Raw genomic sequence first — 27,761 nt, forward strand, 5'->3', positions numbered from 1 at the left:
TAATTAGAGGACTCTGTTTTATTTCTTTGACTTTGCTGTCCCCACCAAGTCGAGGTCACCATTTTTCTTCATAGAAAGGGAGCAGAGCGAAAAGTACGGAAGCGTAATGTCACCACTTGAAAAACCAACAATTTCATCGTGCACGTACACGATAAGTCGGATTGTACGTACATGACAGAGCCGTATACGGCTGGTACACTATAAGTGGTGGCGCCCTCTTGGGTTGCACTCACTACGTTATGAGCAACTGTTAAATCTGATGACATGTGGTGATAAGGAGCTTCACCTAGCCACTCAAAATTCCGAACAATGGGGAACGAACAATTAACAAAACGAAAACAAAGTACACGATAAGTTATCGTGTATGTGTACGAAAAGTTTGGACTTTAAGTTAAGTTTTTTGGACTTTTAAGTTTTGACCTATCGTGTACCTCCACGAGAAAATTACCATGTGCATGCAAGCACACGCTAACTTATCGTGACAGTACACGTTAAGAGAGATTTTGTTTATTGATGTGGCGGCAATTACGCCTCCGTAGAAAATGACCAAACAGTCTCAAAAGTACTTCCTACTTCTTGTCAGCCACCGCCCTCATTCCGTCACCCCCCCCCCCTCCTCCGGAATGACTTACCTTCACGTGGAAGTACTCGTTTGTTCGAGAAGTCCTTCAACCATTAAATGTTCCCGAGTTTGGTAATAATAACCAGCTTGTAATTAACGCTTGAAATAATTGAATCCGAAAGGATTCTAATTGGACCAAGGCCCAATTACATCCTGCGGTCTAATTTAGTCGAGTGCATAAGTTGTTCAACTTGGTGGTAGTTTTGAAAAGTACAGTGGGGTCACCCCGTCCCCCCCCCGCCCCCCCCCCCCCCCCCCGCCCCCCCCCCCCGAAATGGGCTCGGGCAAAACAAGACCAGGCATGTGATTTAACGGTTTGTTATCAACAAGCCTTCTTGAAAGAAGTAAACCAGTCACAAAAGGGAGAAAGACCACATTGTGGCCAACTGAATGATGATGCCTCGCAAATTGTAACACCATGGAGGTTTTGTGTCTAATGGGAGGAGGGGGGGGGGGGTCGGACCAGTTCCACTTGGTAATTCACAGGAACTTTCACATTTATTACGCCACCACCACGACTCAACTATCTCACCGCGACAGACCATTAACGACTTGTCCACAAGTCTAAAACCGAACACTGCTGCAAACAGCCACAGGTCCTTCCCACTTACTACGTCATCATGAGTAACTTCATGCCACCGGGATACTTTCCTTAAATATGACAGGCCAATATAATCACCAAATACCGAGGACAAAGAACATGCGTTTCTTGTCTCTCCATGTTTCGCCGGGGCCCGCCAGCGCTCTCGACCGGTAAGAGCGTGTAATTACACGGTGTGCCCCTCAGCTCAGCAACCCTCAAAATCGATACCCACGCAAAATATGAGAACCGCAATTTATTTTGTGTTTGACGACTTCTATAAAAGATGTGCATGACTCATAACCATCTCCATGGACGGGTCTTAAAAAACGCCGAGATTTATTTCCATGCGGTTCGGGGTAAATTTCTTATTATATTAAAACATGTAGTGCCAATAAAACCATCAATGTGGCGTTGACGCTCTTGATGAAAGAGACACCGCCAAAGTTCCTTTGAAAACCCTTTCAAATCGTAAACAAAAACCCATTTCAGGAGAAATATATCACCAAGCCGCTGCAACTCGTAAAAGACATTTTCAGATGTAATTATTACCAAGGTGTAAATCATATTTGCATCAAATCGTTGTTGCAGTGTCGTCTAATCATGACAGCGAGATAGGCATAAATAATATAGACTCTCGACTTGATTTCGAGTCAAATTAAAGACACTAGACACTATTGGTAATTGCCAAAGAATGTCTTCACAGTTGGTGTATCTCAACATATACGTAAAAAAAAAAAAAAAACTGTGAAAATTTGAGCTCAATCGGTCGTCGAAGTTGCAAGATATTAATGAAAGAAAAAAACACTTTTGTCGCACCATTGTCACACGAAGTTGTGTGCTTTCAGATGCCTGATTTCGAGACCTCAGATCCTAAATCTAAGGTCTCAAAATTAAATCCTCAGAAAATTACTTCTTTCTCGAAAACTACGTCAATTCAGAGGGAGCCGTTTCTTACAATGTTTTATACTACCAACCTCTCCCCATTACTCCTAATCAAGTAAGGTTTTATGACAATAATTATTTTGAGTAATTACCAATAGTGTCCACTGCCTTCACTTTCCTGTGATGAATCACAAAGTCACAGATTGGGGCCCACATTCAGATACTCTTTTTATTTATTGTACTTTATTCGAAACATATCAGTTAAAGATGCTATGTCAGATTTTTTGCCGATTTGACCAAAACATTTTGATTTAAAAGGCATTTTGAAGGGGGTCGAGAAAGTTACAAGCTTTCATTTGAGCCGTTGCTCGAAAAAGTCAGCCAATTAGTAGCAGTGAAATAAAGTGCTCAAAATTAGTTTTTTGTCGGGATCCCGACAATACATCACGTGACTTATGTGTTTTATAAGAAACGTTTTAAATTTTTGTCATGGTTCCTGACCAATAAAAGTAAAAGTTAAACCTTTTTTTTTCGTTAGAGCGGGTGATAAATACCTTTCACTCAAAAAAACCTATTTTTTTTTATGTTTGGGGCCAAAAATCTAATATAGCATCTTTGATTTTAGACTTGTATTCAACCGACTCATTAAATTCTAACAGACATGGATCGTCCAATGCTGGTATACATTTCACAAAACAAATATTTACAAAAGTTACAAATAAACTTAAAAAATATAATATGATGAATGAATACTTCATCTGAACAAAAATGATGATCTGTTCAAAGTGTCTGCCCTTAGTGTCATTTTCAAGACAGTGCCACTATAGTGTTACCCTTTTGAATTTGAAAAAGTTATCTATTTTTGATAAAAACACCATCTTCAAATACTATATTTCAAAAAGCACAAACATTACGACTAGTCCAAAATGTATAAAAGAGGACTGCTTCCTCAAAAGTGTTTTTAGTTTTGCAAGACATTGCCACATCGCCAGGGTATGTTTACTTTGAACTTTAAAGGGATTGTATACGTTTGTTAATTGGAACCAAATGTCTACTTCAATCCTATAATCATATGTAGCTGTATAGATATTATGCCACAAAACTAACCTGTGAAAGTTTGAGTTTAAATGTGGTATCGTTTTCGTGATATTACCAAAAATCATGAGCGGGTGGTTATACACACATGAAGAAAAAATCTGCAATTGGAATACACTATCTGTGAAAAAATTCCGCTTTCACGCTTTTCAGATTTAACATTTTGGGGATAAAAAGTGATATCTTTTTCCACAACCACAGTAGGCCAACATCGAAGTGAAAACTTGTATAAAAGGGATTTAAATACCAAAAGACTCTTACCACAGTAACTGCCATCAATGTTCAGAATCATTACCAAAAGTATACATACCCCATAAACCTACTTTTCATACACATGTATAGACACCATCTTCAAATATTATACTGCACGGCAAAATGCACAAAAGGAAATTAAAGAAAGTATAATTAGATAACATCACAATATCGCCTTATGATACATCAAAATGTAACAAGTTTAATCAATAAGAACGGACGCACCGACGCGCAAATATTTTTAATATCCGTAATAAAATTGCCCGTAGTAAATCACGCAGAGGTATCACTCCTGTGTTGGTTGAGCTTGTCATCTTATAGAGAGATCCTTGGAGTGTGTTAGACTCGCCACCTGTCCAGACAGGCTGCAATGACGATGTGATGAATCCATCACTCCTTAATTAGCAGACATGATTGTGACTAATATTATGAAGATATGTGTTGCCTTGTATGAAAATGGAATGACACGTTTTACGCAAGTTTTCTTTTACATTTTGTCTTAGTCGGTTGTAAATTTCGCCCAAATGACGAAAACGGTTATCAAGGTGAAAGTATCTTCGATACCAATCATTAGTACTAGTGGTTGGCGTCGAAGATGTATACTTTTCCGTTGACTTCTTGTTGACGATCGATACAAACGTCATCTTGCCGCCATCTTCTACGTCTTGCCATACAAGGCAACTTTTCCAGGCAACTTCTTGGAGGCAAACAGCTGCAGTGCATGCGACATTACCACTTCGGTAGCACACTACATGTAGTATTTTTGTCAAACGCTGGCTTGCGATTCCAACGGAAATTATGAAAACATTCAAATATGAATCTCTTCTTGGGAGATTTCCTGGAACTGGTTGCCTGTAAATTGCCTCAAAGCCAGCACTATTTTTGCATATTATGTGTAGTTACCATCGAATGTATCGCTAACCGTAGTTCTCCCAACACTTGTTGGCAAAAACTCAGGCTGTGACGTTGCAATATAACGGTCTATAGGTTTGTGTCCCCCCCCCCCCCCCCTCGCCAGCTTTGATGTATCATCCCTACATCTTTTCTTCTGACTGCCTCTGGATCTTTGTCTATTTCTTGGTTGTCATTTTGTGGTTCTTCTTATAACCATCTGTTGTCTGTATAGTCCTCGTCTCTACATGCCTTGCAGCTTTTAATTTCATTGCGTAGACATTATGTCGTGTCTTTTAAATTGCTTTTTATATACAATAATTGTTTTTGTGTGTGTGATTAATACAGAAATGGAAATCAAAATTTACAACAATACCCCACGTGCAATCTTAAAGCTATTTACAAATTATATACTTTCTCTGATTAACCAACATTTTAGACGTGTTTGATAAAATTACTACAACACGCAAGAATGTGTAACATTAATATCTATCCTTGCGTCGAAAGATAATACAAGGTGTAAATTTGTCATAATTATCAAAATTCATCACCAACTACCACAAATTTTACTACATGTTTTTTTTACTGTCGGCGTGGCAGGAGATTCGGTCCCTCATTTGGCGAACTGTGTGCTGGAACATCACTGAAAACGTATACAGTACATTAAACATCAGGACACGTTCTTTGATGGGGGTGTTTGTTAAGATGATCTTCACCAAAAGGGAACATGATGCACACAAGGGGAAATAAGTGCTAACAGCCAATCTCTCACATACACATTTTGGTTTAACGTCTATCACAATGAAGGATACAATTTACAGTGTGACTCAATAACTAGACGACAATACTCAATCTTATCATATGATTGTGAAATCAGCGGTTAGCTTGGCCGGATTCGAACCCACAACTTTGTGATTGTAATTCATGTAGTCTGTAACCACTTGTTTTGCCCCTTTATTATATACCATGGGCGTGAATAGCTCTATGGTGAATGCAACTGAATGGCTCTATGGTTCGTTGTAGGATGCACAAAAATGATTGCTCTTTTTAATATTTTAGGCGGGTGAAGTCGTCGTCTTAGTCCCTTTCTGCGCACCCTTCGTGTCTGGTCTGATCGCAGCCTCTTTCGTCGTCCTCTCCTTCAAGAGATGCAATACGAACAGGACCGCAGCACAGATTATACCTATTGATACCAGGCAGGCAGCCACAGCGATCCCCGCCGTCTTCGACGAAGACACCGCCTTCTCCCCCACATGGTCTTTGGTCGTCGACCGTGTCGTCACATCTGGGAGGCGAGTTGTCTCCGTGCCGCTCGTCGGTTGTTCGGCCATGGTGCCGGTCAGCACGTCCTTGGTCATCACAGTGGCATTTATTATGTTCAAGTTCCCGGGACTAGGAGTGGTCGGTTGTTTGACTGGTGGTGGCTTGGGGGTTACTTTCTCAGGTGGAGTGGGTGGTGCAAGGGTAGTCGGAAGATCCATGCAGATAGAGAAAGACGTCAGCGCGCCTGTAGGTGAAATTAGTTGGCAATTCAAAACGAAACAAAATGACAACTTTAAAATTGAGAGAAAAAAACAAACACTCTTTGAATTGAATGATTGTCATAAATTAGCCCACTCGCTCAATATTAGGTTCAACCTCAAAAACAAGCTACGAAACAAAGATTATTATGCCTAAATCGTGGAGAAGGAAGATCAACAAAATATTATAGATTCATTTCGTGAGCCTTGGCGTAACCAGCGGGGAACGCAGGAGGAATGTATCCACCCCGCTCAGGACCCTTGCATCCAATTAGGTCGAGTGCATAAGTTTTGGTTCGATTCATTAAATTTAAACAGCCCCATGTATTTGCCCCGCTTGCCCCCCAAATGTCATTGTACACGAGGGAGAGGAGGGCGTGTAGTTTGCGCCAATTAATCTGATTGTAATTGAAAGCCTACGTCGTAAACCAATGGATTGACGCATACAGTGATGAATTATAGAGCAAAGTTTGTGATAACTATGTAGAGGCGAAGGGGCTGGGCAGCAGTTAGCCTGAACGTCTGACATCATTCTTCGAGGCTCGTGAATAACGCCAGACACCGGCCAAAAACCGGCGTGTGGTTTGACCTTTGACCTCTCAAAGAGATACACGCACATTCTACACCAACATTACCAAGCAAGTACCGTATCCACCATGCATGTACTGTATACATACTACCACACACGTGGACACACACGTGCAGACGACCGAAAGTAAGCTTTCCATATCTGTGTTTTGATTGGCCAACCGAGGTGAGTCAGACCAATCAAAACAAACCCAGCTACGGTAGCTTTCAGTCACTGCATTTATCCAATAGTATCATTATACCCAATGGAATCACTGGATCTGAATAGCTGGTACCTGTCTTTATCCTTGCGGATAAAGACAGGGGCCCAGTCTAGGCAGCAGTAGGAGAGGATCGTTAGCAGAAGACGCGGTTATAAACAACAGAGGGCGCTGTTAGGGCAATGCAACCACGCAGGCATCAACTTGTAGATGGAAGAAAAGTACCATGCCACCATGGAGTGTTCTTAATGAACGATAGACGTATATTACTCACCCGTGGTCTGAAAGTGAAGCTCAACTCCTAATCCCTCATTGAAACCGCCATCTTGGACTACAAATGCTGAAATCTAAAGACAGAGAAAAGACATAATTACGTTAAAATACATTGACATCTTGGGATGCAGTCTCTCGATCCAAATGACTGTGCTACGATGTCACCATCTTGGTCATGTTCCCTGTTTCCAACAACATGAATTCTAACATCCATTGGGTATGGCACCAGACTGTTATTACGTCCAGCCTCAGTTTGGTTACATGAGTTGGAATGGAGTATTAAATCAAGATGACCACAGCGTGATAAAGGTCTATGGGACGCAAGGGCGATCTGTGCCCCGCTGCAGTTAGTTTGGGGTGGGGAGGGGGGTAACAGTTGGTAGGTTGGGAGCACCTTGGTCTGTACATTACTTTACAATCATGTTTGAAAATTGGAATTCCTGTAAGTTAACTGTTTATTCCAATACATTCCCCATAACTTCCACAGAAGACACCAACTGTGTTCAAATACTTACCAGCAGTGTGTAAGACGTCCCAGTTGCCAAATCAAACAGCTCACTGTGAACCCTTCCCTTTAAAACAAAACAAATGCAAAAAAGTGTTAACACTCACGCCTTCATCCCAAAAGAGTCTTTCTCAAAAAACAAATTTATCCAAAGAGATCAAATATTAATAAATAGGCCTACGAATACAATGGTTTTGGGCATAATATACCGGTAACTAAACTATTAACTTTCAAAATCAAAAGTAGGCCTACGTTGTGAAGTAAGTGATGCCTACGCCAAAACCAAGCACTTCGATGATGGCATGGAAAACTGGTTTTGAACATTCTGTTTGTAATCAAGTTTTGTATAGGCCTAGCTACTCCAATTATTAATGTAATCGGTTAGAACACCTCAGAAGTCCAAGTCCCCCTTTGAAGTATATGACAACTTACTCTATAAATCTTGCAAATGACAAATTACTCTTTGTTGGTTCTTATAAGAATTAATGGTTTTCAGTCAGTTCAGCAGTTTTAGATTTGTCTTTAGATTTTGTCAGTTTACCTTAGAATTATTTTACAGTTCAAAGACTTAAATGCACAGTGCTTATTTCTAAACACGAACATATTTAATACATTAATAATTTATGCCTAAAATCAAGAAACAGTGAAAGGAGAAACAAAAGAAAAAAGTAAAATAATGCAAACACGAGACACAATCTTAACACAATTCTAAAATTATGTTTGTCTCTTCTAAAAAATGAATAATTTCAAAATAAAAGTTAGAGTGGCAAATAATTAAAGGGTACAGTTCAATATATGACCCGGGATTAACAATTCACAAATGTAGGCCCTATTATTTCATTTAAGGTTAAAATAATACAAACAAATTAGTTGAATTGGGTGACAAAGAATGTTGCATAGAAAAAGGGCAAAATAGTATTAAAAAAATATAAACCCATTCAAATATTACAAGTATAAATTCAAGCAATCAATTTCAGAAAAAAAGCTGGACAAGCCAGCTTCATTTTTCAACTCAAATTTAAGAAGTTAACACCAATGCAAATTTTCATGCTGACAAATTGCCAGAAAAAAATTGCTACTTATCCGATTCATATTTCGATAGGAACACAATCAACTAATACACAAAATAAAAACAATTGTTTGGTGTTTTCATACAAATGAGTGAACGCCAAATTTAATAACATTTTGAAATAATTATTGAATCTAAATGCGCTGGACACTATTGGTAATTACTCAAAATAATTGTTAGCATAAAAACTTACTTGGTAACGAGCAATGGCGAGCTGTTGATAAAATAAAACATTGTGAGACCAATTGAGGCAACTTAGATTTGTTATTTTATGCATCTAAGTTAGGATACACCAAGAGAGAATACTTGTTTTTGACAATTACCAAAAGGGTCCAGTGCCTTTAAAGACAGTGGACACTATTGGTAATTATTATAGACCAGTCTTCTCACTTGGTGTATCTTTCAGATGCTTGAATTCGGGACCTCAATTTCTAAATCTGAGGTCTCGAAATCAAACTCGTGGATATTTACTTCTTTCTCAATAACTACGTTACTTCAGAGGGAGCCGTTTCTCACAATGTTTTATACTATCAACAGCCCCCCCCCCCATTACTCGTTACCATGTAAGGTTTTATGCTAACATTTATTTTGAGTTATTACCAAAGGTGTCTAGTGCCTTTAAGAAAGTTGTCATCACTTTGCTACTCCTTCATAGCCCGGTATCAGAATACCGGAGCGTCCGGAACTAACTTACCCCTTCGGATATATCGGGCATTGCCGTTGTCACCTCCGGAAGGGTTCCGGCCGGAGCACCCGCTTGTGAATATTGCATCTTGTACGCCGTAACGAATCCTTGTATTTGTATGGGTGGTTCCCAGGATACCTGGGCCTTGATTGTAGAGCTGTTTGCCTGCTTCCGGCAGAGGGCGTCTATGCGAGGCTCGATGGGTGATCCAGCAAACTGTACCTCTGTCGAATTTGAAGTTGATACTTGATATTAGAAACTATTAAGTTTGGAGAAAAACATGCAGGAATTAAAGTGATTCCAAACGGGGTCTATACATCGTGAAACACAAGAAAGATAAACAACATGCCAACCCGATCCTCCCCATTATATGTGATTATTAACTTTTATTGATGTAGTTTTTCGATTATTTGGGAAAATTGCATCAACAATTTAGATCATTGTCCTCAAGCTTTTAAGCTTGAAGACTTTGTAGATATTCGCGTATCTGTACGTTCTCTTACTTTAATATTGTGAGTTCATTCATGTAAAGAGAGGCCAGGTACTTAAATGAATAGGCCTGCCTCACCGATCGCCCGTCTATATTGGCGCCCTCTGTTGGTTATAATCGGCTAACTTACCAGCAGTTCGGCAAAATCCTTTGTCCCCTGTTGCCTGAAAGCAGTCTGCAAAACAAGTAAATCAAACAATTTAAATACATTTTATGGCTTTAATACCATCCTACACAAACATAAATATCAAACAGAGTGTAATTTTTAAAAATTGTATATAAGTAGAGGCACAGGAAGAGGGATGGTCCTCTATGGAAAGGACAAGCATTCACTAATACTACAGCAAAATTCACACGAAATTCACAGCAAAATTCACACTCCTGCACTTGAATTGATTCAAATCCTCAAATCAATAACACATAATACAAATAACACAACACGTTACCTATGTGAAGGTCATAACAAGTTTACAATACCCGATTCAACTAGCCCTAAAATTCTCTGAGAAAAGGGATGGCTATAATTATAATACACATCGAGAATATTAGGACATGTAATCTCCGACAAGTAAACAATATTCAGAGCATAGAAAGTGGCATCAGGCTCCCTATAACACAGAGAAAAATACAAACACAAAGTAAATGTGCTCTCCCTCTTGCTCAAAGCTAAAACAGAAAAGAGGAAGGTCCAGCAGCTGTGCAGAAACAAACTTTAAATTGTTAAAGTAAAAAGTGAATGCACACACATATTAGAAAGTTTCACCAGGCCCAGTGTAAGATTGAGCGCGCCCTGCATTCACTATAATAGCCTATTGTTAAAGAGTAGAAGACACATAATAAATAAAGTTCAGGAAATGTGGAGAAGTTTTCTCACCAGATGTACCGAATCCCTTCGCTACTACGACCAGAGACTTCGAGAGAGCTGTGCGGTTGACTACAAATATCTGAAAACGACAAATTAAAACAAAAGTCAACTCCTGAAAACACAACGCATAGAAAACGAATTGAACTAAAATTTACATAACAATGTTGTTGTTCCCTTTTTAAAAAGGTGTATTCCCTCCACTTCCCGCTTATTTACCTAATTTTTAAGTATAAATAAAATATGCTTGCTAAACGTTGTTACACAAAAAGGGGACACTAATCATCCGGTACATAAGTTACCCCCTCCCCCAGATCAGTACCAATAGTACTTTCCATATGCATCGTTTTACGGGTACGAGGATCAAGACACTGGATGAGAGAGCGGGTCAATCACTCGTATGTCCCCGTAGAGCGTGCTCGTTTGACTCACCCTGAACTCGTACAGAAACCCGAAGTCCAATCCATTGAACACAAACTCCTCTGGCGTCTAAGAAAACACAAAAAGAAGCAAATTTAAAATAGCAAACATTGTGTTGATGTTGACAAAATATTTTGTCTCATCTCAGAAGAAAATTTTAAAATATAAATATAAAGTATAAAATCCAACTTACGACAACAGTTTCTGTGGTCTCTATTTGGCATAATTTGGGTGGCTGAAACGATGGCATCCGAACCACGCTGACTGCATAAGCGCCATCAACGCCAAGGGCTATGGAGAAAACCACAATGAAAACACTAGTGTATTATGTAACAATGCTACACACGTTGCATACTTCTAAGGTGATAAGCTGTTTTCCCTTTCTTCAAACCCTGACTAAACGAAAAGCTTTGGCCCTCGTTGCCATCCACATTCCGTGATTCTCTGCTCCATAATGGGTGCGTTCGATAAGCTTCCCTGGGTCGACCCCGCGGTGCTCACTCGGGTGAGCCCCTGCCAAGAGCTAATCGAACGATCACACTCGCCCTCTCGTGGTGACGGCATACACCTCAGGTCACCCCCAGGTGGCCCACTCCACAATCAGGGCACTGGGGGCTGACCCGGGTGAGCCCCGTCAAAGCTATTCGAACGTACCGGGGCAGGCCGGGGTCGACCCAGGGGAAAAAAAAAAACCGAACGCACCATATGGTGCCTGACTGCTGCCTACTGTGCGTCAGGGAGTGTTTTCTTTTGTATTTACACCACAAGGAAAATTTACCCGGTAACAAATATAAAGAGCACTTGGAGAGTTGTTGAAATTATAAAACATTGCTAGAAATTACTCCCTTTGACTATAGTTTTAGAGAAAAGGTGTAATTATGTTTTCAACCCAATTTGAAATCTCAGAGAATTAAAGCTTTTATGCATGAACCCTTTCTCGAGAACTGAAACTATGGAGTCTTTTCTGTCTTTTTTGTGCAACTTCGATGACCAATTGAGCCAAATTGTTCTCAGGTCTGTTATTTTATGCACGTGCATGGGGATACACCAAGTGAGGATATTGGTCGTAGACAATTATTACCAAAAGTATACCCGGTCTTTAAATAGCACAGCCATGTTGCTCTGTAATACCTTCTGCCATATACGAAAGGACATGTATGTTCATGGTAATTGGTTTGACATAACATAATATATCAAAGGCATGATTCATGTGAGTTATTTCGTTTATTACTTGGTGGTCTTGCCCACGTCACTTTCGCCGAGACGCTCCACAGTTGTCCCCCTGTGGCTGCGTCACTCCTGTCACCTCGGTTCATCGTGGACATCTCGACATTGATACTCGCTTCGTTCACGTCAGCTGAAGACGAAAAAATAATAACAATCATCCAAATAATGGTTAAAGGAACATTACAGAATTGGTTTTTGCTAACAAAACACTTGCTGGCACTGTAAGCACTTTAAACAAACCACTTACCAATTCTGTAATGTTCCTCTAAGAATGTATCATAATTTCTCAGGGAAAATATATTCGATTACGGAACTGATATTTTTTTAATTTTAAAAGTTGAATATTATCCAATATTACTCAGCAGGGATGCATTATGACAAAGTCACTTTATTAATTGGAAACATTTCGCTGGGTACTAGATGAAGCCAAGATTTAAGAGTTAGTCGACATGTTAGTTGTCAATGACTCATATCGTCATCGAAACTTTGCATGCACCGATTATAATTTTTTCTATAACCAGGTTTTGGCTCCGGCTTACGGTTCCTGTTTAATATTCGTCTAAGACTATGGCTACGGCTTAGGCACTAGAGCTCAGTGTCGTGAGGCTGTAGCCTTTTGTCAAGGCCTGCATGACTTAGACAGCTTTATAGAGCAGCTATCCCAAGCAAAAGATGTCGCGAAAAACAAAATGGCGCGATGAAATCGTACCAATTTGGGCTAAACAAGTTTGGCACCAACCTTGTTCACAGGGGTGAGAGTGACGAGAGGTATCGATACGGCGCTCTGCCTATTTATGGCCCTTTTCGAAAACACGTCTTCGGCTTTGGATTCGGCTTCCAGGCGCTGTAATCTTGTCTGAAACCCTGAGCACAAACGCAAAGAACGAGGAATTAAATTGTCAAAACAACCGCGCGGGGCCAAGCTAGCCTGAGCCGAATCTGGAGCCGAGAGCCTTGGTTTCGACAAGGGCCTACTGTAGCGAGGCTGGGGATATACTTTAATTTCATCACCCTTCAAAATCACGTCTTAGGGGTCGTACTCACGCGAGAACAGCCAGCATTTGGCGATAACCTGTTGTGCCCAGCATTGCGACGACCACAGCAGTACTAGTACAGTAACAACAGCAGATAACCTTTGCGCTAGGCTAACGTATGGATACATCTAAAAAAGGAAAACAATTATTGGAAAATATAAACAAAAAACATAAATTAAACCAAGTGTTTTAGGGGCTCCCAGGTCAAGTTAAGTTTCGCCACGGGAAGGTTTATTGGGAAGGTATGGACAAGTCGTATAACCTTTTACGTTATTCGAGAAAACTGCAACTGAAAATCTAAAAAAACTTACACTGATTGTGATTTCGTTTGTTACAACCAAAAATCAGGACATTGTTTTCACATACTGAAAATTGTGCATGGTTTGCTAGTTTCTCGACCAACGGATTCAGATTTCACAATGTTGTTATTTGATGTCTATGGTTGATCACACAAAACATGAACGCTGTCTGTGACTTTTTTTGTGTAATCCCTACCAATCCTGTATAATACTTAAATTAATGGGTGATAATTTTTTTCTCGCACTTTGCAGTACATTTCTGACGGCATATCACGGAGTTCCCAAATTAAAAACAAATTTTCAGACTGAAAATAATTCAGTATTTGTTTACCAAACTCAACCGATCCTGTTTTTTACCTTTAAAAGTGGTCATGGACTTGGTGTGCAATCGTGTGCCCTTGTCTAGACCAATCAAATACCCCTATATCATGTAGAGATAGTCAGTGATCTTATCGTTAGGGCCAGGAAGCCCAAATGTCACTGATTACACTTTGCAGAAGTTTCCCGCCATTCCGGAAACAGAAATGGGTCTGTGTTAGGTCTATAGGGACGCGCCTTCTGACAGTGCATGACGTATAAAGTGGGAGGGTGGTGCCTTCATAGTCATACGAAACGCAACCAATATTCCTGTACTTTATGGAAATAGAAAAATACAAATAACGGAACATCTCGTAACTTTATTTGGCAGTCTACCTAAGAGAAATGTTCGAAATTTTGTTTTACTGATGGTAATTGCACAAAAAGCAGCAAGCCTTTTTAATGGAATTTCGTGGTCATTTAAAAAAAATACAAAACAGCATCTTTCAGCCTAAGTTCCATTCCATGTGTTCGCATTAAAACGATTTTGCCTCTTCAGTGAAACCGTCGTTCACTTTCACTCATATAGCATTATATGCAATTAAATTTTACAAGGCGTTCTTTTATAGATAGTCATGCAAAAGTCGGCATTTAATTTAGCTGCGTAGGCGCAAGTATAGATTTTTTGCAAAAAGCTGCTGCATTTTCGAATGCTGTTTACTGCTAATTGAATGGTTATCCTTTTAAATAAAATCACATGACGCAAAAGATCAATAATGCTTGCACCTCAATTGAAACTGAATGAGATTGACTGTTTTTAAGAGCTTTCAATTTCTACCGAAAAATAATAATACGACTTTTCAGTTGACTGCTTTTGCCGAACTGGGAAACTTTTTTAATTTTTTAATATGTATATATATGCGTTTTATGAAGTGCTTTTAAATGAACACGTTGCCTTGGATCGGACGAGTTGGTCTAAAAAAACGTTTGAAACCGTTTGTTATAAAATGCATATGGTTGGAAAGGTGCTTTAAAAGTAGAGTACAGTGATCCACACAAATTTGCCTCAAACTTGCGTGGTTTTCCTTTTGCTTTGCGAACTAACACGGTCGGCCGTCAAAAATTTGACTCCCATAAATTAATGGCCGACCGTGTTAGTCGACGAGGTAAAAGGAAAACCACGCATTCGACCGATCCAAGGCAACGTGTTCTTTTAAAGGCAGTGGACACTATTGGTAATTACCCAAAATAATTATCAGCATAAAACCTCACTTGGTAACGAGTAATGGGGAGAAGTTGATAGTATAAAACATTGAGAGAAACGGCTCCCTCTGAAGTGACGGAATTTTCCACGAATTAGATTTCGTGTCCTCAAGTTTAGAATTTGAGGTCTCGAAAGAAATCAAGCATCTAAAAGCACACAACTTCGTGTGACAAGAGTGTTTTTTTCTTTCATAGTTATCTCGCAACTCCGACGACCAATCAAGCTCAAATTTTCACAGGTTTGTTATTTTATGCATATGTTTATATGCACTAAGTGAGAAAACTGGTCTTTGACAACTACCAATAGTGTCCACTGTCTTTAATGCTGTATCAATATACACTGGCCTTTATTCCTGGCATAATCTGAACTCCTTTGGAGTATGCAGCATCGGCAACAAAAATAGTCGTTGTAGGTATGTATCGGTACTCAATGCAAAATCGAGATTTTGCACTATAACGTGAAAGAGGGCGTGATATCACAAAATCAATTCGCACTTACCATAAATTAAAACTGAAAGCTTATCTCACGAACCATGAAACTCCAAACACTGACTCAGACTACGAAGATCGACACCCGCCTCGTCTCATTATTCCACGGGGACCAGTTATCCTCCACGCCCCGCAAGATCACGGCTGCAGAAGCAAGGTGGATGATTCTAGGACAAGACAGAGCAACATCTGAAGTTAGGACTGCAATGATCTTCGTCATCAGGACTGATACAATGGCTTGTGTAGAAGTGTTTTGTTGATAAATAACACGTTGTGTGCGAACAGGGCGCCATCAACGTCAATCGTTGTTAAGCTCAATTTAACTTCACAAAGTTGGGTGCGACGTTCTTCTTATAGCCTGAACATCTGACGTTACACTTCGAGGCTTGTGAATAACTGCCAGATACCTGCGTCGAGCGCCTGGCTGGATCATGCCAGATAAACCTTTGACCTCGCATCCGTTTCACATGGAGATTCGCAGTCAAATCAACCGTATATTGTACACATTACATAGTGACAATAACCCAATTACATAACATGCATGTGCAACTAAGCAGTCGACCGAAAGTGCAAGCTGACAAACAACATCACTTTCGGACCAATCATAACACAGATACGAAAAGCTTACGTCACTGCACGTTTATCCAATGAGATCATTGGCCATGTAAGACCAGTGCCTGGACCAGTCTATGTTCTGCTTTAGAGCTTACAATCAGCCCATGGGCAGTGCAGCGACGACAACGTTGTAATCAGCCAAATAACATTTTGCTAAATAATATGGTGATTTAATAGTTTGGCCTATTTACAAGGGGAAATTGTGCTTGAATGCACGTATACACGGTCTGACAGTCAACGTCTGAGCTTGTGAAAACACCCTAAAGGGTTATACACAGTTCACACAAAATGTACATAACTTCCGGGCGTTAAAAAGCACTTGAATTCACAATTGGCGCCATTTTATTTTTGCGAAATAGACAATTTTTACTAAAGTGCAGACTTAACACTTGAAACTCTTTACAGTAGACAAAACACACCCTATAGTATTCAACTTAATAAATCTTCCATAAATAGCAGATTTACTTGGTCATTGCTCTGTGAGCTCGTTGTCAAAATGGTGCCTTAGCTCTTGCCGTATGCGCGCGCGGTTCAAATAAAACTGACGGTTTATAAAGAGTCATGTTTTGGGCGCTTTGGGCTATACAAGAAAAACAATTCGAAGTAAAAGGAAAACCGTACGTCACAATTACAGTCCACTTAAAAAATCTTTCCACCAGATATTTCAAAGCAAGCGCGCATTTTTTGGGAACCAAAAGTGCAACCCGAAAGCAATGTGCCTCCTAACTTTATGTTTGGTTCGAGCTCGAGCATCAACTTATGTCTTTGCCTCCTGAATACGCAACCGGTTATGCTTCTGTCTTTTTTCTTTTCTCCCCCTATTTTTGTGAGTAGAGTAACTAGTATTTGAAGGCCGTATATTGTTTTAATTCGCACTTTCCTACGAGATACCCGAAAGGGTTTAGTATGCCCAAATTAGTATACTAGCTGCCACCAGCTTCCCAGGCCTTGTCAGGCATTTCAGTAACAGGACATGTCGTATTAGCTGAACTGCATTGTGGAACATTGACGGCCTTTAGGTGGAAACTAAAATATACTCTCCCCCAATTAAGACTGATTTATGATTGGTTTGAAATGAAATAATCACAAAGGAAGTGTACCATGTGTTTGCTTATTGAGACCAATCAATAGCTTTGGGAAAACTATTGTCTCCTGTTTTGTTTTTAGACAGTAAATCATAGGTTCAAAATCATAGGTTACTTCGAAATGAAAAGTTCCTCAAAATGCTTTATTTACACACAGCTGTTTTTATTGCCATTACCAAAAGTATACAGACCCTTCAACTCCTAGAGAGCTTGGCTAGTCTATGACCCGACCTTTAAAGGCTGATGGCCAATAAATTAATACTCAATCGGAAAAGGACACTTGATTTCCTTTTTGAACGTGGGAACATCGTTCTTCTCCAAAACAGCTGGCCAACATTAAAGCACCGGTACAAAATTATCTGCGAGTGGTCAGCCATTATTTTACACTAACCTCTTGATTTGATGTGGTAGTTAACTTTCTCATTTTTTTATGACCGGTGTCAAATCTTTCCTGCCGTGAAATACCCTGGCATGTATACAAGGGTGGATTTCACAAAGAGTTAAGACTAGTCTTTTTTCTAGTTAGGACTATCCTTGTGAAAATCGACCCAGGGTCTCTTTGAAAACAAAAGTTGACAAGGTCTGCTGACAAGATTGAATAACGGTTACAATTTTTCCGGAAGCTTTGTGTGTGTTCTTGAGACGGTGACAATTTCTTAATTCCAAACAGGAATTACATGTTATTATGAAAAATTAACACAGGAAGAGATACAAAATGTTCTTGAGGTCACTTAGCGTGTCGTGGCCGAGAGGTCAGGAACATTGGACTTAAGCTCTGGTGCTTCGGTACGCAGAGTGTGGGTTCGAGTCCCAGTCTTGACTAAAGCTCTGGTGTATCTGATCAGCAGAGTCTGGGTTCGAGTTCCAGTCTTGACTAAGGCTCTGGTGTTTCTGATAAGCAGAGCGTGGGTTCGAGTCCCAGTCGTGACACTCGTATCCTCAAGCAAGATACTTTGCCACACAGTCCTTCGTATGGGACAGTAAGTCATAGGTCATGATGTACTACGATTGGTAGTGCACATTCAAAAATCAAGAACACTTATCAATATCATGAAGGAGTAGGGGTTTACCTTAGTGTTTCTGGTTCATATGGCAAGCACCATTGTTTACAGCTCTCCTCAGGCTTGCAAACTACTGTGATTAAGTTCACTTATGAGGCATCATTGGTTTCATTACCAGAAATATTATTAACAATAACAATAATTACCACACTATAATATTTTATTAGAAAATTGACACTGGTACCGAACTAAACGTTCATAAGCAATTGCCAATCCGTTTTGTTATTTTGTTGTTCTTCTTAAAGTCACCTGGAAGTGGTATTTTTTCAAAATATAGCTTTTGTCACTAATATATGTGTTTGATGAGTGGAATGTGAATAAACAGTTAACATCAGTTCTTATGTTATTTACAAATTTAAGAGTAGACCCCCACCCAAGAGGGCGCTGTTCGTGACGTCAATCGAGGCAGACTTTGCCTGTAATGCGTAGAGTAAACACAATTGCAAAGTACATGTACGGACCAAGTCGTGAGTTTGTACGTTTCAAAAAAATTGTTTTATTGTTCGTAAGCATATACTCTTATGTTTGAAAGAATTTGTTTTCTATTTCCAGGTGACTTTAAATGTTTCCCGATCACTGTCATTGTATACAGGGACAGATCATAAAGTAGTAATGAACAAAGTCTTTGTCTTTGTGGTTGGTGGATACAGCATTAATTAATAAACAAAGACTCTTGAATAAACGCAATCTTCTTAAAGAAAATGAGAATCTCCTTCTCCCAATATAATTTGTTTTGACTTTCCTTCCCCATTTGCCTTCAGATGGATATTGACTCAGTCTCCCCTGGTGTCCGTGGATCATGGCTTAGTCAGCGTGACAACGCGCCTCAGGGGACCCGTCAATCCGGCAGAGTGCCAGGCTAAACGGAGCAGCCAGGGGAATCCCCACAAACCAAGATAATCGTCCATTACGAAAATTATCATCTTGTTATCTTTGGGTGAAGATTTCCCCTATTATGTTGGTTAAGTGGAGACTTGATCTATGCCCGGCGGTGTTTCAATGCCGGCTTTCAATCTACGTTAAAGGGACGGTACACGTTTGGTAAATGTCAAATGTCAGTCTTCTCACAGGTGTATCCCATCATAATTATAAAATAACAAGCCTGTGAAAATTTGGGCTCAATTGGTCATCGAAGTTGCGAGAAAATGATGAAAGAAAAAACACCCTTGTTGGACGAATTTGTGTGCTTTCAGATAGGAATAAAATACTTCTAGCAAGAAGTCTTTTATTATTTTAATGAGAAATTACATTTTTCTACGTTTTACTTCAAAGGGAGTCGTTTTCCACAATGTTTTATATTATCAACAGCTCTCCCATGCTCGTTACCAAGTCAGTTTTCCTTTATAAGTTATTTACTTATTTTCATAAATTTGTCCCGAAGCAATACCGAATTCTACCCCTTCAGTAACACCTCTTACCCGAGTTACGTTACATATAATTTAGTTCAAAGACACTGGCCAATATTGGTAATTACTCAAAATAATTATTAGCATAAAAACGTACTTGGTATCGAGCAATGGGGAGCTGTTAATAGTATAATACATTGTGAGAAACGGCTCCCTCTGAAGTAACGCAGTTTTTGAGAGGCAATTTCTCACTCAAATAATAAAAGACTTCAGCTGAGGCCTTTTATTATGCAGATGAAAGCACACAAAGCAATGCAACAATGGTGTCTTTCATTATTCTCCTGCAAATGATGACAAATTGAGCCCAAATTTTCACAGTTAAGTGTCACAGGTTTGTTATTTTTTGCATAATATGTTGGGGGTACACCAAGTGAAAATACTGGTCTTTGACAAACCAAACGTGTCCAGTGCCTTTAAACCCGTTGAAAACAGTCTTTTGGAAGAAAGGAGGCGTTGGTTTACAATGGAATTTGTCATATTAACAAACGCGGGTGTAATGCACTGTAACATCATACTATCGCACACAGTTAGCCTTGGTTCGTCATCTGTAACCAATTTATGCCCGAAAGATTCGCCTCGGTGGCCAAGATCAACTAACACCTAATCATAAACGGCATATTGTCTGAAAAATAATATTAAATACTGAGACCGTTTGTTTAATATCCAAGCAAGGGGGTCAAGCTTTGTTAGGTCGAGTCAAAGGACTATGCCGCTGGGTAAATAAAATCCATATAATAAAAATGTTTTAAGATGATGATATATCTTCTGTAATATAGGAATAAACTGTGGGTTCACATGATATCGTTTTCAAGATGGTTGCTGCATATTTTTCAAGGCTTACCCTGAAAGGAACAGTATGACTAATAAGAGCAAGCTCTAGTGTTTCTGTTTAGCAGAATGGCGGGGTAGCGTCCCGGTTGGACATTTGTGTCCTCAAGCTAGACATTTAACCATTATTGATACGTCCTTCGGCTGGGACGTAAAGCCGTTGGTCCCGTGTGTTGCATAACGCACGTAACCAAATCACGTGCACTTATTGAAAAGAGAAGGGGTTCACCCCAGCGCTCCTGGTTTGATTGGCTGCATTATTGTGACACAGCACCTTGTAAAACACATGGTGCTCTGTATAAGGAACTGGTCTCAAAAAGGTAGCTCCACACAATACCCTGTCGGAAAATACTGATTGTTGAAGCGCCTTGAGCGTCACTGTTACAGATAATATGAGCGCTATCAAGAAGCCATTAATATTGATATTATTGTTCTGAATAGGTTGCTAGTGGTAACCAGATTAGGCTGTCGTTTTATTGTATCTCCAACACGAATTCGAGAGTGAGTATTTGTGGTTATAGAGTAATTTGTGTTGTTGTTATCTAAGTTTCCCTTCTCTGTTGTTGTTGTTGTTGTTGTAAGTGAGTTTAAAGAGTGTGTCTGTTTTTATGAAAACATAAAAAGGTGCTAAAAACAGTCCAGGGAGTTTCCAACTTCCTGTTATTTTTGTCATTTACGGTTTTTTCCTGTTTGGATTACAGTATCCATAAAACGCAGCACGCCATTAAGAGATATGGTGGAAACATTACTGATAGGGCATTATTTGGTTTGGGTGAGTGTGTCTGTATACACCCAAGCCAAACAGTGAATATCAGCCTTTTTGAGGTATGGCGGACACTATAGGTTTGGTCTGAGTGTATACAGACAAATTTACCCAAAATGTGTTCACCATATCTCAAAATGGCCAATAGCATAATGATGCGAGTCCCCCAGACTCTGGCATACCGAGTTTGTATTCTTTTTTCACAATTGAATCAAAAGCATTGCATCAAATTTTGCTCAATTATTTTTTAGACTTTCGAAAGATTTCTTAAGTGGCTCCCGTGACTCGTCTGAGTGTATACAGACAAATTTACCCAAAATGTGTTCACCATATCTCAAAATGGCCAATAGCATAATGATGCGAGTCCCCCAGACTCTGGCATACCGAGTTTGTATTCTTTTTTCACAATTGAATCAAAAGCATTGCATCAAATTTTGCTTAATTATTTTTTAGACTTTCGAAAGATTTCTTAAGTGGCTCCCTGACTCGTAAAGAAAAACATTAAATCTTCTTTATGCTATTATCTGACCTTATTTCTGTTGCCTTAACTGGGCAATATAAATGAGCATTATGTACGGGCTAACTAAAACAGCATTGTCTTCTTCGGTTCGATTCCTTCTGGTTATGAACTTTCACTCTACGGTCGTGTGTGCATATTCTAATACATTTTATTCGATTTAGAATTCGTGTTTTTATATGGACACACTTAAAAAATAGTATACAGGATTTGTAAGGATATACACAATTTAAAAACATCCTACGGAAGTTTATACAAGAACCATTTTCCTTGTGAGATATATACCTCCGGAAATGAAGTCATTTTTAAGAAAGCTGTATTTGAAATCCGAAAAATTGAAATCAGAACAAACCCGCAACCGCTAATTTCGGTTGTTACAACCACAAAGGACAGTGTGTTTTCACATGTTTTAAAAATTATGCATGGTTTTCCACTATGTTCTCCTTACTCAAACAGCAGAATAAGCCAACATTTTCATAGGCTTGTTACTTCATGAATATGGATGATCACACAAAACATGAACACTGCAAGACCCGTGTAAATCCCGATATTGTGGAGATTGTGCAGTTTAATTCACCAGAACCAGAACCAGAACCGGAACCAGAACCAGAACCAGAACCAAAACCAGAACCAGAACCAGAACCAGAACCAGAACCAGAACCAGAACCAGGACCAGAACCAGAACCAGAACCAGAACACTGCCTACGACTACAAATCCTGTTACATTGAAATTCAAAATGGCCGCGAATTTTTAACATTATTGAAATTTTGATGACGGCAAACCAACCATACATAAAAGACATTACATCAAACTGTTATAAACATAAACGAATATTCGTTCACAATTCGTTGGCTACGTTAGTACTGACAGTTGGCAGATGCATTAATATTGTTCACGGCATATTGTTGTTCTATAATTAATACTAGTGGGTTTATTTTTAACTTGTGTAAAACCACTAATGTTTCCTGACCATAAAACATACCAAGAATGTTTTTGTCGATCGCGTTGACACGATTTATTTTAAAACTCATTGACCTCGAGTCAACTTTATCCTTCCTCGTGTGTTTCTTATAAGTGGTTAAAGCTTTTAATGCACTTGGTAATTGCCGCCAAATTGGTCGTTGAAACAAGGGTTGAAACGGCGTGCATTCAGCACATTACTGGTGGGGGATTTAAGCGATAGTTAACGGCATCACATGAATAAGTACACCACCCCGATGGTGATAATCTAGCAGAGTGATGTTTGAACATTTTCTCCCGAAGACGAGCAGAGTAGGCCTGTACTGTTTGAAACGTCGAGACCAAACCAACTATTTTTAGAGCCAACACCCCACTCCATCATAATTTAAAACATGGTTGTACCCGCAAGTTGACTATTTTTTTTTATTCAGACAACGTTGCTTTGAAATGGGCTCTGTGGGGCAAACAAAATAAGCTCGATATTGGTATAGGCTTGTATAGCGGCCCTGTCTCTATAGTGTTTTTGCAATGGTTTCACACATGTGTCTATGGGTAAAAATTGTTTCACGTCTTTGTTACTTACTAAAAAGAAGTTAACATTTCTTTTCTTAAAGTCCACCAGAGACTTAATTTCACTCTCTCTACAAAATACATCCATCACACAAAACCAAACACTCAGTAGTTAAAGCTAAAATGCATCCTGAGTTCAGTTCTACATTTGTTTTGCAAAATGGTCTCTCTAATCTATTCTGGTAACATGAAATCCAATCTATTGTGCAACATGGCATAATTCGAGGAAGGAAACCGTTTAGTACAATGGAAGTGACAACATAGCAATGTTGGCCAGCACCGGTAGTAACGAGCAGCGTGGTTGCCGATGATAATAAAAACAAAACAATGTGTTTCAACTGCAGGAAGAATCAGTGAGAATGCTTATTTTAAATTGTTGGACTCTGACACTAGAAACAACATTTATTGTTTGTTTTACAAATGACCACATTCCAAGGAAATGTTGCGCTTTGTATACTGTATTCAAATTCTGGCCATTTATAGGTTTTTGTCTAGAAGTACAGCCATTGACTGGAGCTAAATCACGTCAAAACATTGCAATACTTGTAGTAAACGGCACCATAACGACTACACACAAAGAGCGCGAACATGACTTTTAAAGAAAATGTTGTGACTAAAATGAAACATGCATGACGACCGCGCCTTCACCTTCAACAACACTTGTACGTTGATTATTTGACGAAAAAAAAACCGCAAATGTGTTTTGGGACAAGGTGATTGGCTTTAGCAAAGCTACAGCTGCTGTAGTATACTTTCATTCACTCTCTGTAAGCAAGAAATCAAAATGGCCGTCTCAACGCGTCATCACTGCACAGAGCAAGGGCTTTACTCTATGATCAGTTTCATACAATCTTGACCAGCAGTGATTTTAAGTCGCTTAGTCAGTAACCGCTGGGCATTAAAGTCTTTATCTAATCCATACGGTAACGGTCAACATGGCGTAATCGTTCTACCCTGATTCCTTTCGGAAACGCCCCTCGGCGTTTTTGGGGAAATCAAAGATAATATGATAGATTTCCGCGGTCACAACGCAACTCAGGCCTTGTCCGAATGGGCGGCTACAGCTACGGATATGGCTAGATTTCCGTGTCATCATGCATTGAGGTATAGGACGTCCTTAGCAACATCCTTAGCAACAGCCGTAGCCGTAGACTTGTGGACAAGTCATTTATGATCCCACGCGGTGAGAGCGGTGCTATGGCGAGATCGCTAACTGCTGGTTGCCTACTTCAACTCGTTAAATGGGACCGTAGTCGTGACAGTAGAATACCTCATGAATCGCGGGGAGAGTCGGAACGCTATCACCATGACAGACATTTAACGGCTTGTCCACAAGTCTACCGTAGCCGTAGCTGTATACACCCACAAGCTCTTTCTGATCCAGTGCTTCCGAGTCCGGGCCGCCCTATTTCATAAAGCCTGTAAAGGGAATGAGAATGCTAAGCACAGAAACAGGGTACCAGCCAACATTCTATTAAGTTTATGCTGTTGTGACTGGTACTCCTTTTACAATAACACCATGTATTAAATGATTTACAAGGTGTTGTGCTAATCAAACCAGCAACACCAGGGAGAACCCCTTCTCTTTCGATAAGTGCACTGGGTTCCTTTACGTGCGCTACACAACACACGGGACCAACGGCTGGATACGTCCCGTCCGAAGGACGAACTACTTGCACGAGTGATTAGCATCAGACACGTACATCTCCAATGGCGGTTTTTGTGACATCAACGCTTCAATGCCACAAGTTGGCAAAGATTGACTTAGATAAATCTAAAGGTTAATTGAGAAACTTTGAACGTGGCTTTGTTTTGTGTAGTTCTGTGAATCATCGCTATGGGTTTCGAGAGATGTGACAAGGTCACTGAATTCACAGAGGAAATAGTGGTTTGGAATGGGATCCACATGTGACACATTTAAGCTATCAGGCCAAGAGATCATCGATCGTGTCTACCCTTCTACAAAAGAAAACACGCGGCATATTCTTCACCCCACCCATCTACAAGTTAACATACACTTTGCGTGTCAGAGATGTAAAACTCAGAACCGTCTTCCACTGAGTTTCTGATTGGTTTTGCACATAATGAGCTACACTTGAGTCCGTCTCACCCTTTTACTGGACACTTTCAAAACAAAACATATTAAAAGTTCACAGATTTACAAATAACGTACAGGGTTTACAGAAGGTAATGGTGAAAAACTTGTCTTGAAATATTATTCCAAGAAATGCTTTACTTTTTGAGAAAACATTAAAACAATATCCATTCTCGATATCGAGAATTACGGATTTATTTTAAAGACATGTCATGACACGGCGAAACGTGCGGAAACAAGGGTGGGTTTTCCCGTTATTTTCTCCCGACTCCCGATGACCAATTGAGCCTAAATTTTCACAGGTTTGTTATCATATATAAGTTGTGATACACGAAGTGCGGGCCTTGGACAGTACTGTTTACCGAAAGTGCCCAATGGCTTTAAAGTACAAAGTTTCAATCTGAACACACGCTCATTAAACACACCATTGCCACACCCAGAGAGGGGGGAGGGAGATAGTGCATACCACTATGTTTTTGTACATTTAAGATGTTTTTCAGAGCAATGTTTTCACCAAAACTACCTAAACAGGTTGTCTAAACGCAAATATTCCTTCTTTCCAAGCGCCATCTGCCTGTGGAACAACCTGCCAGCATCAGCTGTGACCCGCCCAAACATGGAGTTTAGGAGCAGGCCGAGTCCACTGACCCTACGTTAGGACAGATGGGTGGCGTTTTTTACTTGCACTTTTTCCCACTTGTAAATTGAGGATGTCGTGTTCCGGAACACGCATTTTGCACCTTATCAAACGACTATACTCTACTAGAAGAGGAATGTACTTCACCGTATAGATAGATAGATAGATATTTCAATAACTTGGGTATGGAACCACTTTTTTTTTCACAGTTGTAAAGATGCCTCACTTGATTATTTAAAAACTAACTATGATAAACTGGCGCTTGCAAACAAACTAAAGAACTTTAGGCTTATGCTACTGTGTGCGCCTTGATTATACTTTATAAGAAAATGGTGTTTTTTAAGACCAACCGTCAAGTCCTACAATAACGGAATGTTAATTAATAATTTTACCATTCTCGATTTGGGAATTACCAACACAGCATAATTTTTAGCAATTATTATTTTTGCTAACATGGTTGGCATTATTCTACAAACTCAACTTTCACAATTTTTAATTAGAATCAACTCCGTTTGTTAAAAACAAAATCAACACAATTTCCTTATTTTGCAATTCAGTTGGCCTCAATGTAACGGGGGACATGTCAAGTATATTTCTTCAGAAGATCTTCCCATTCCAAGCGCTTCTCACATTTCCCTTGTTTCATTTCTGCCATCTTCTATCGATCTCTATATAAGTGGTCCCTCTACCCGATCCCTTAAGACAGTCAGTGAAAAAAAAACAGATCCAAGAGGTTCAAAATCACTAGTTTGCTTACCTGCTCGATGTACAGAGGGCTCGATAAAAACCGCTTTAGATTGGCAGGCTGGGTTGGACTTTGAAGAGAGAGACACCGGCTGGGGACTCTAGCGCGCTCGATCCCAGTGAGTAATAACAAATGGTCGGGGCAGAGGAAATTCGAACCCCGGTATGAAGGCAATCTGCTGAGGCTGCTTTTGGTACATCCAGTGCGTGTGTTGCCGATCGCATGACAGCTGGATACTCTACTGCGTTTAGAGCCCTGGCCAAGCACGCCACACAATCCTTTAGTAGCCAATCATCCCGAAAGCTTTCCGTACGTAATCCCGAAGTCTAGGTGGTGGCTACTGCCCAGTGCAGGAAGACGACATGCCAGAGTCTCAGATGTAATTTTATGCAAAGCTTTTTGGAGTAATTAGTCAAGGACTGGATGCTGGAAGAGAGGATTTTGTTTCTGTGCCGAAAGTAATTTTGTTTTAAAGACTACTCGACCTGTGCTTCGTTGATGCGAAATGAAATTATATAGCTTTGCGTAACTGTAATTTAAAACCCCACGCTCCGTGATGAAGAAGGTAAAATAGAAGATGAGATGAAAAACGTTCTCCAGCAAGAATACTGTTTTTGCCACAGCGTTTTAACCCTTATAGTTTAGCAGCCGCTGACACAATGCGTCTAAACAATGTTACGAACTGTGTACACCAAATTGACATTCGTATAGGAGAGTACCTGAACCTAGTTGTTCCTAGCCCTCTATACTTGCAAAAGGTCGTGGGCTCGAATCCTACCCGAGTAATATGCCTGGGAGCTCGGGAAGAGTAAACAGTGCTAACACACATATATGGGAAAAAAAACAAAATTGCCTAATATTCGTTATCCCTGATGCAAATGTCCATCTATTATATATACCTGAACCTTACACTCAACAAAAGCAACAAGCTG

The 27,761-nt window shown here is 39.8% G+C and overlaps 1 protein-coding gene across 1 annotated transcript; it reads right to left on the reverse strand.

The window, feature by feature from the left end:
- Positions 1–2,670: 2,670 nt before the first annotated feature.
- Positions 2,671–27,154, reverse strand: LOC117295460. Its single transcript, XM_033778129.1, has 12 exons — positions 26,842–27,154; positions 15,557–15,713; positions 13,209–13,326; positions 12,169–12,294; positions 11,131–11,228; positions 10,950–11,006; positions 10,530–10,599; positions 9,786–9,830; positions 9,175–9,389; positions 7,422–7,478; positions 6,908–6,980; positions 2,671–5,832 (listed from the first exon to the last, which is right to left on the reverse strand). The coding sequence occupies exons 2-12, from the start codon at positions 15,557–15,559 to the stop codon at positions 5,381–5,383; spliced, it is 1,314 nt and encodes a 437-aa protein (XP_033634020.1). The 5' UTR covers positions 15,560–15,713; positions 26,842–27,154; the 3' UTR covers positions 2,671–5,380.
- Between the last annotated feature and the right edge of the window lie 607 nt (positions 27,155–27,761).

The sequence above is a fragment of the Asterias rubens genome, chromosome 10, assembly GCF_902459465.1.
Source record: "Asterias rubens chromosome 10, eAstRub1.3, whole genome shotgun sequence".
Lineage (NCBI taxonomy): Eukaryota > Metazoa > Echinodermata > Asteroidea > Forcipulatida > Asteriidae > Asterias > Asterias rubens.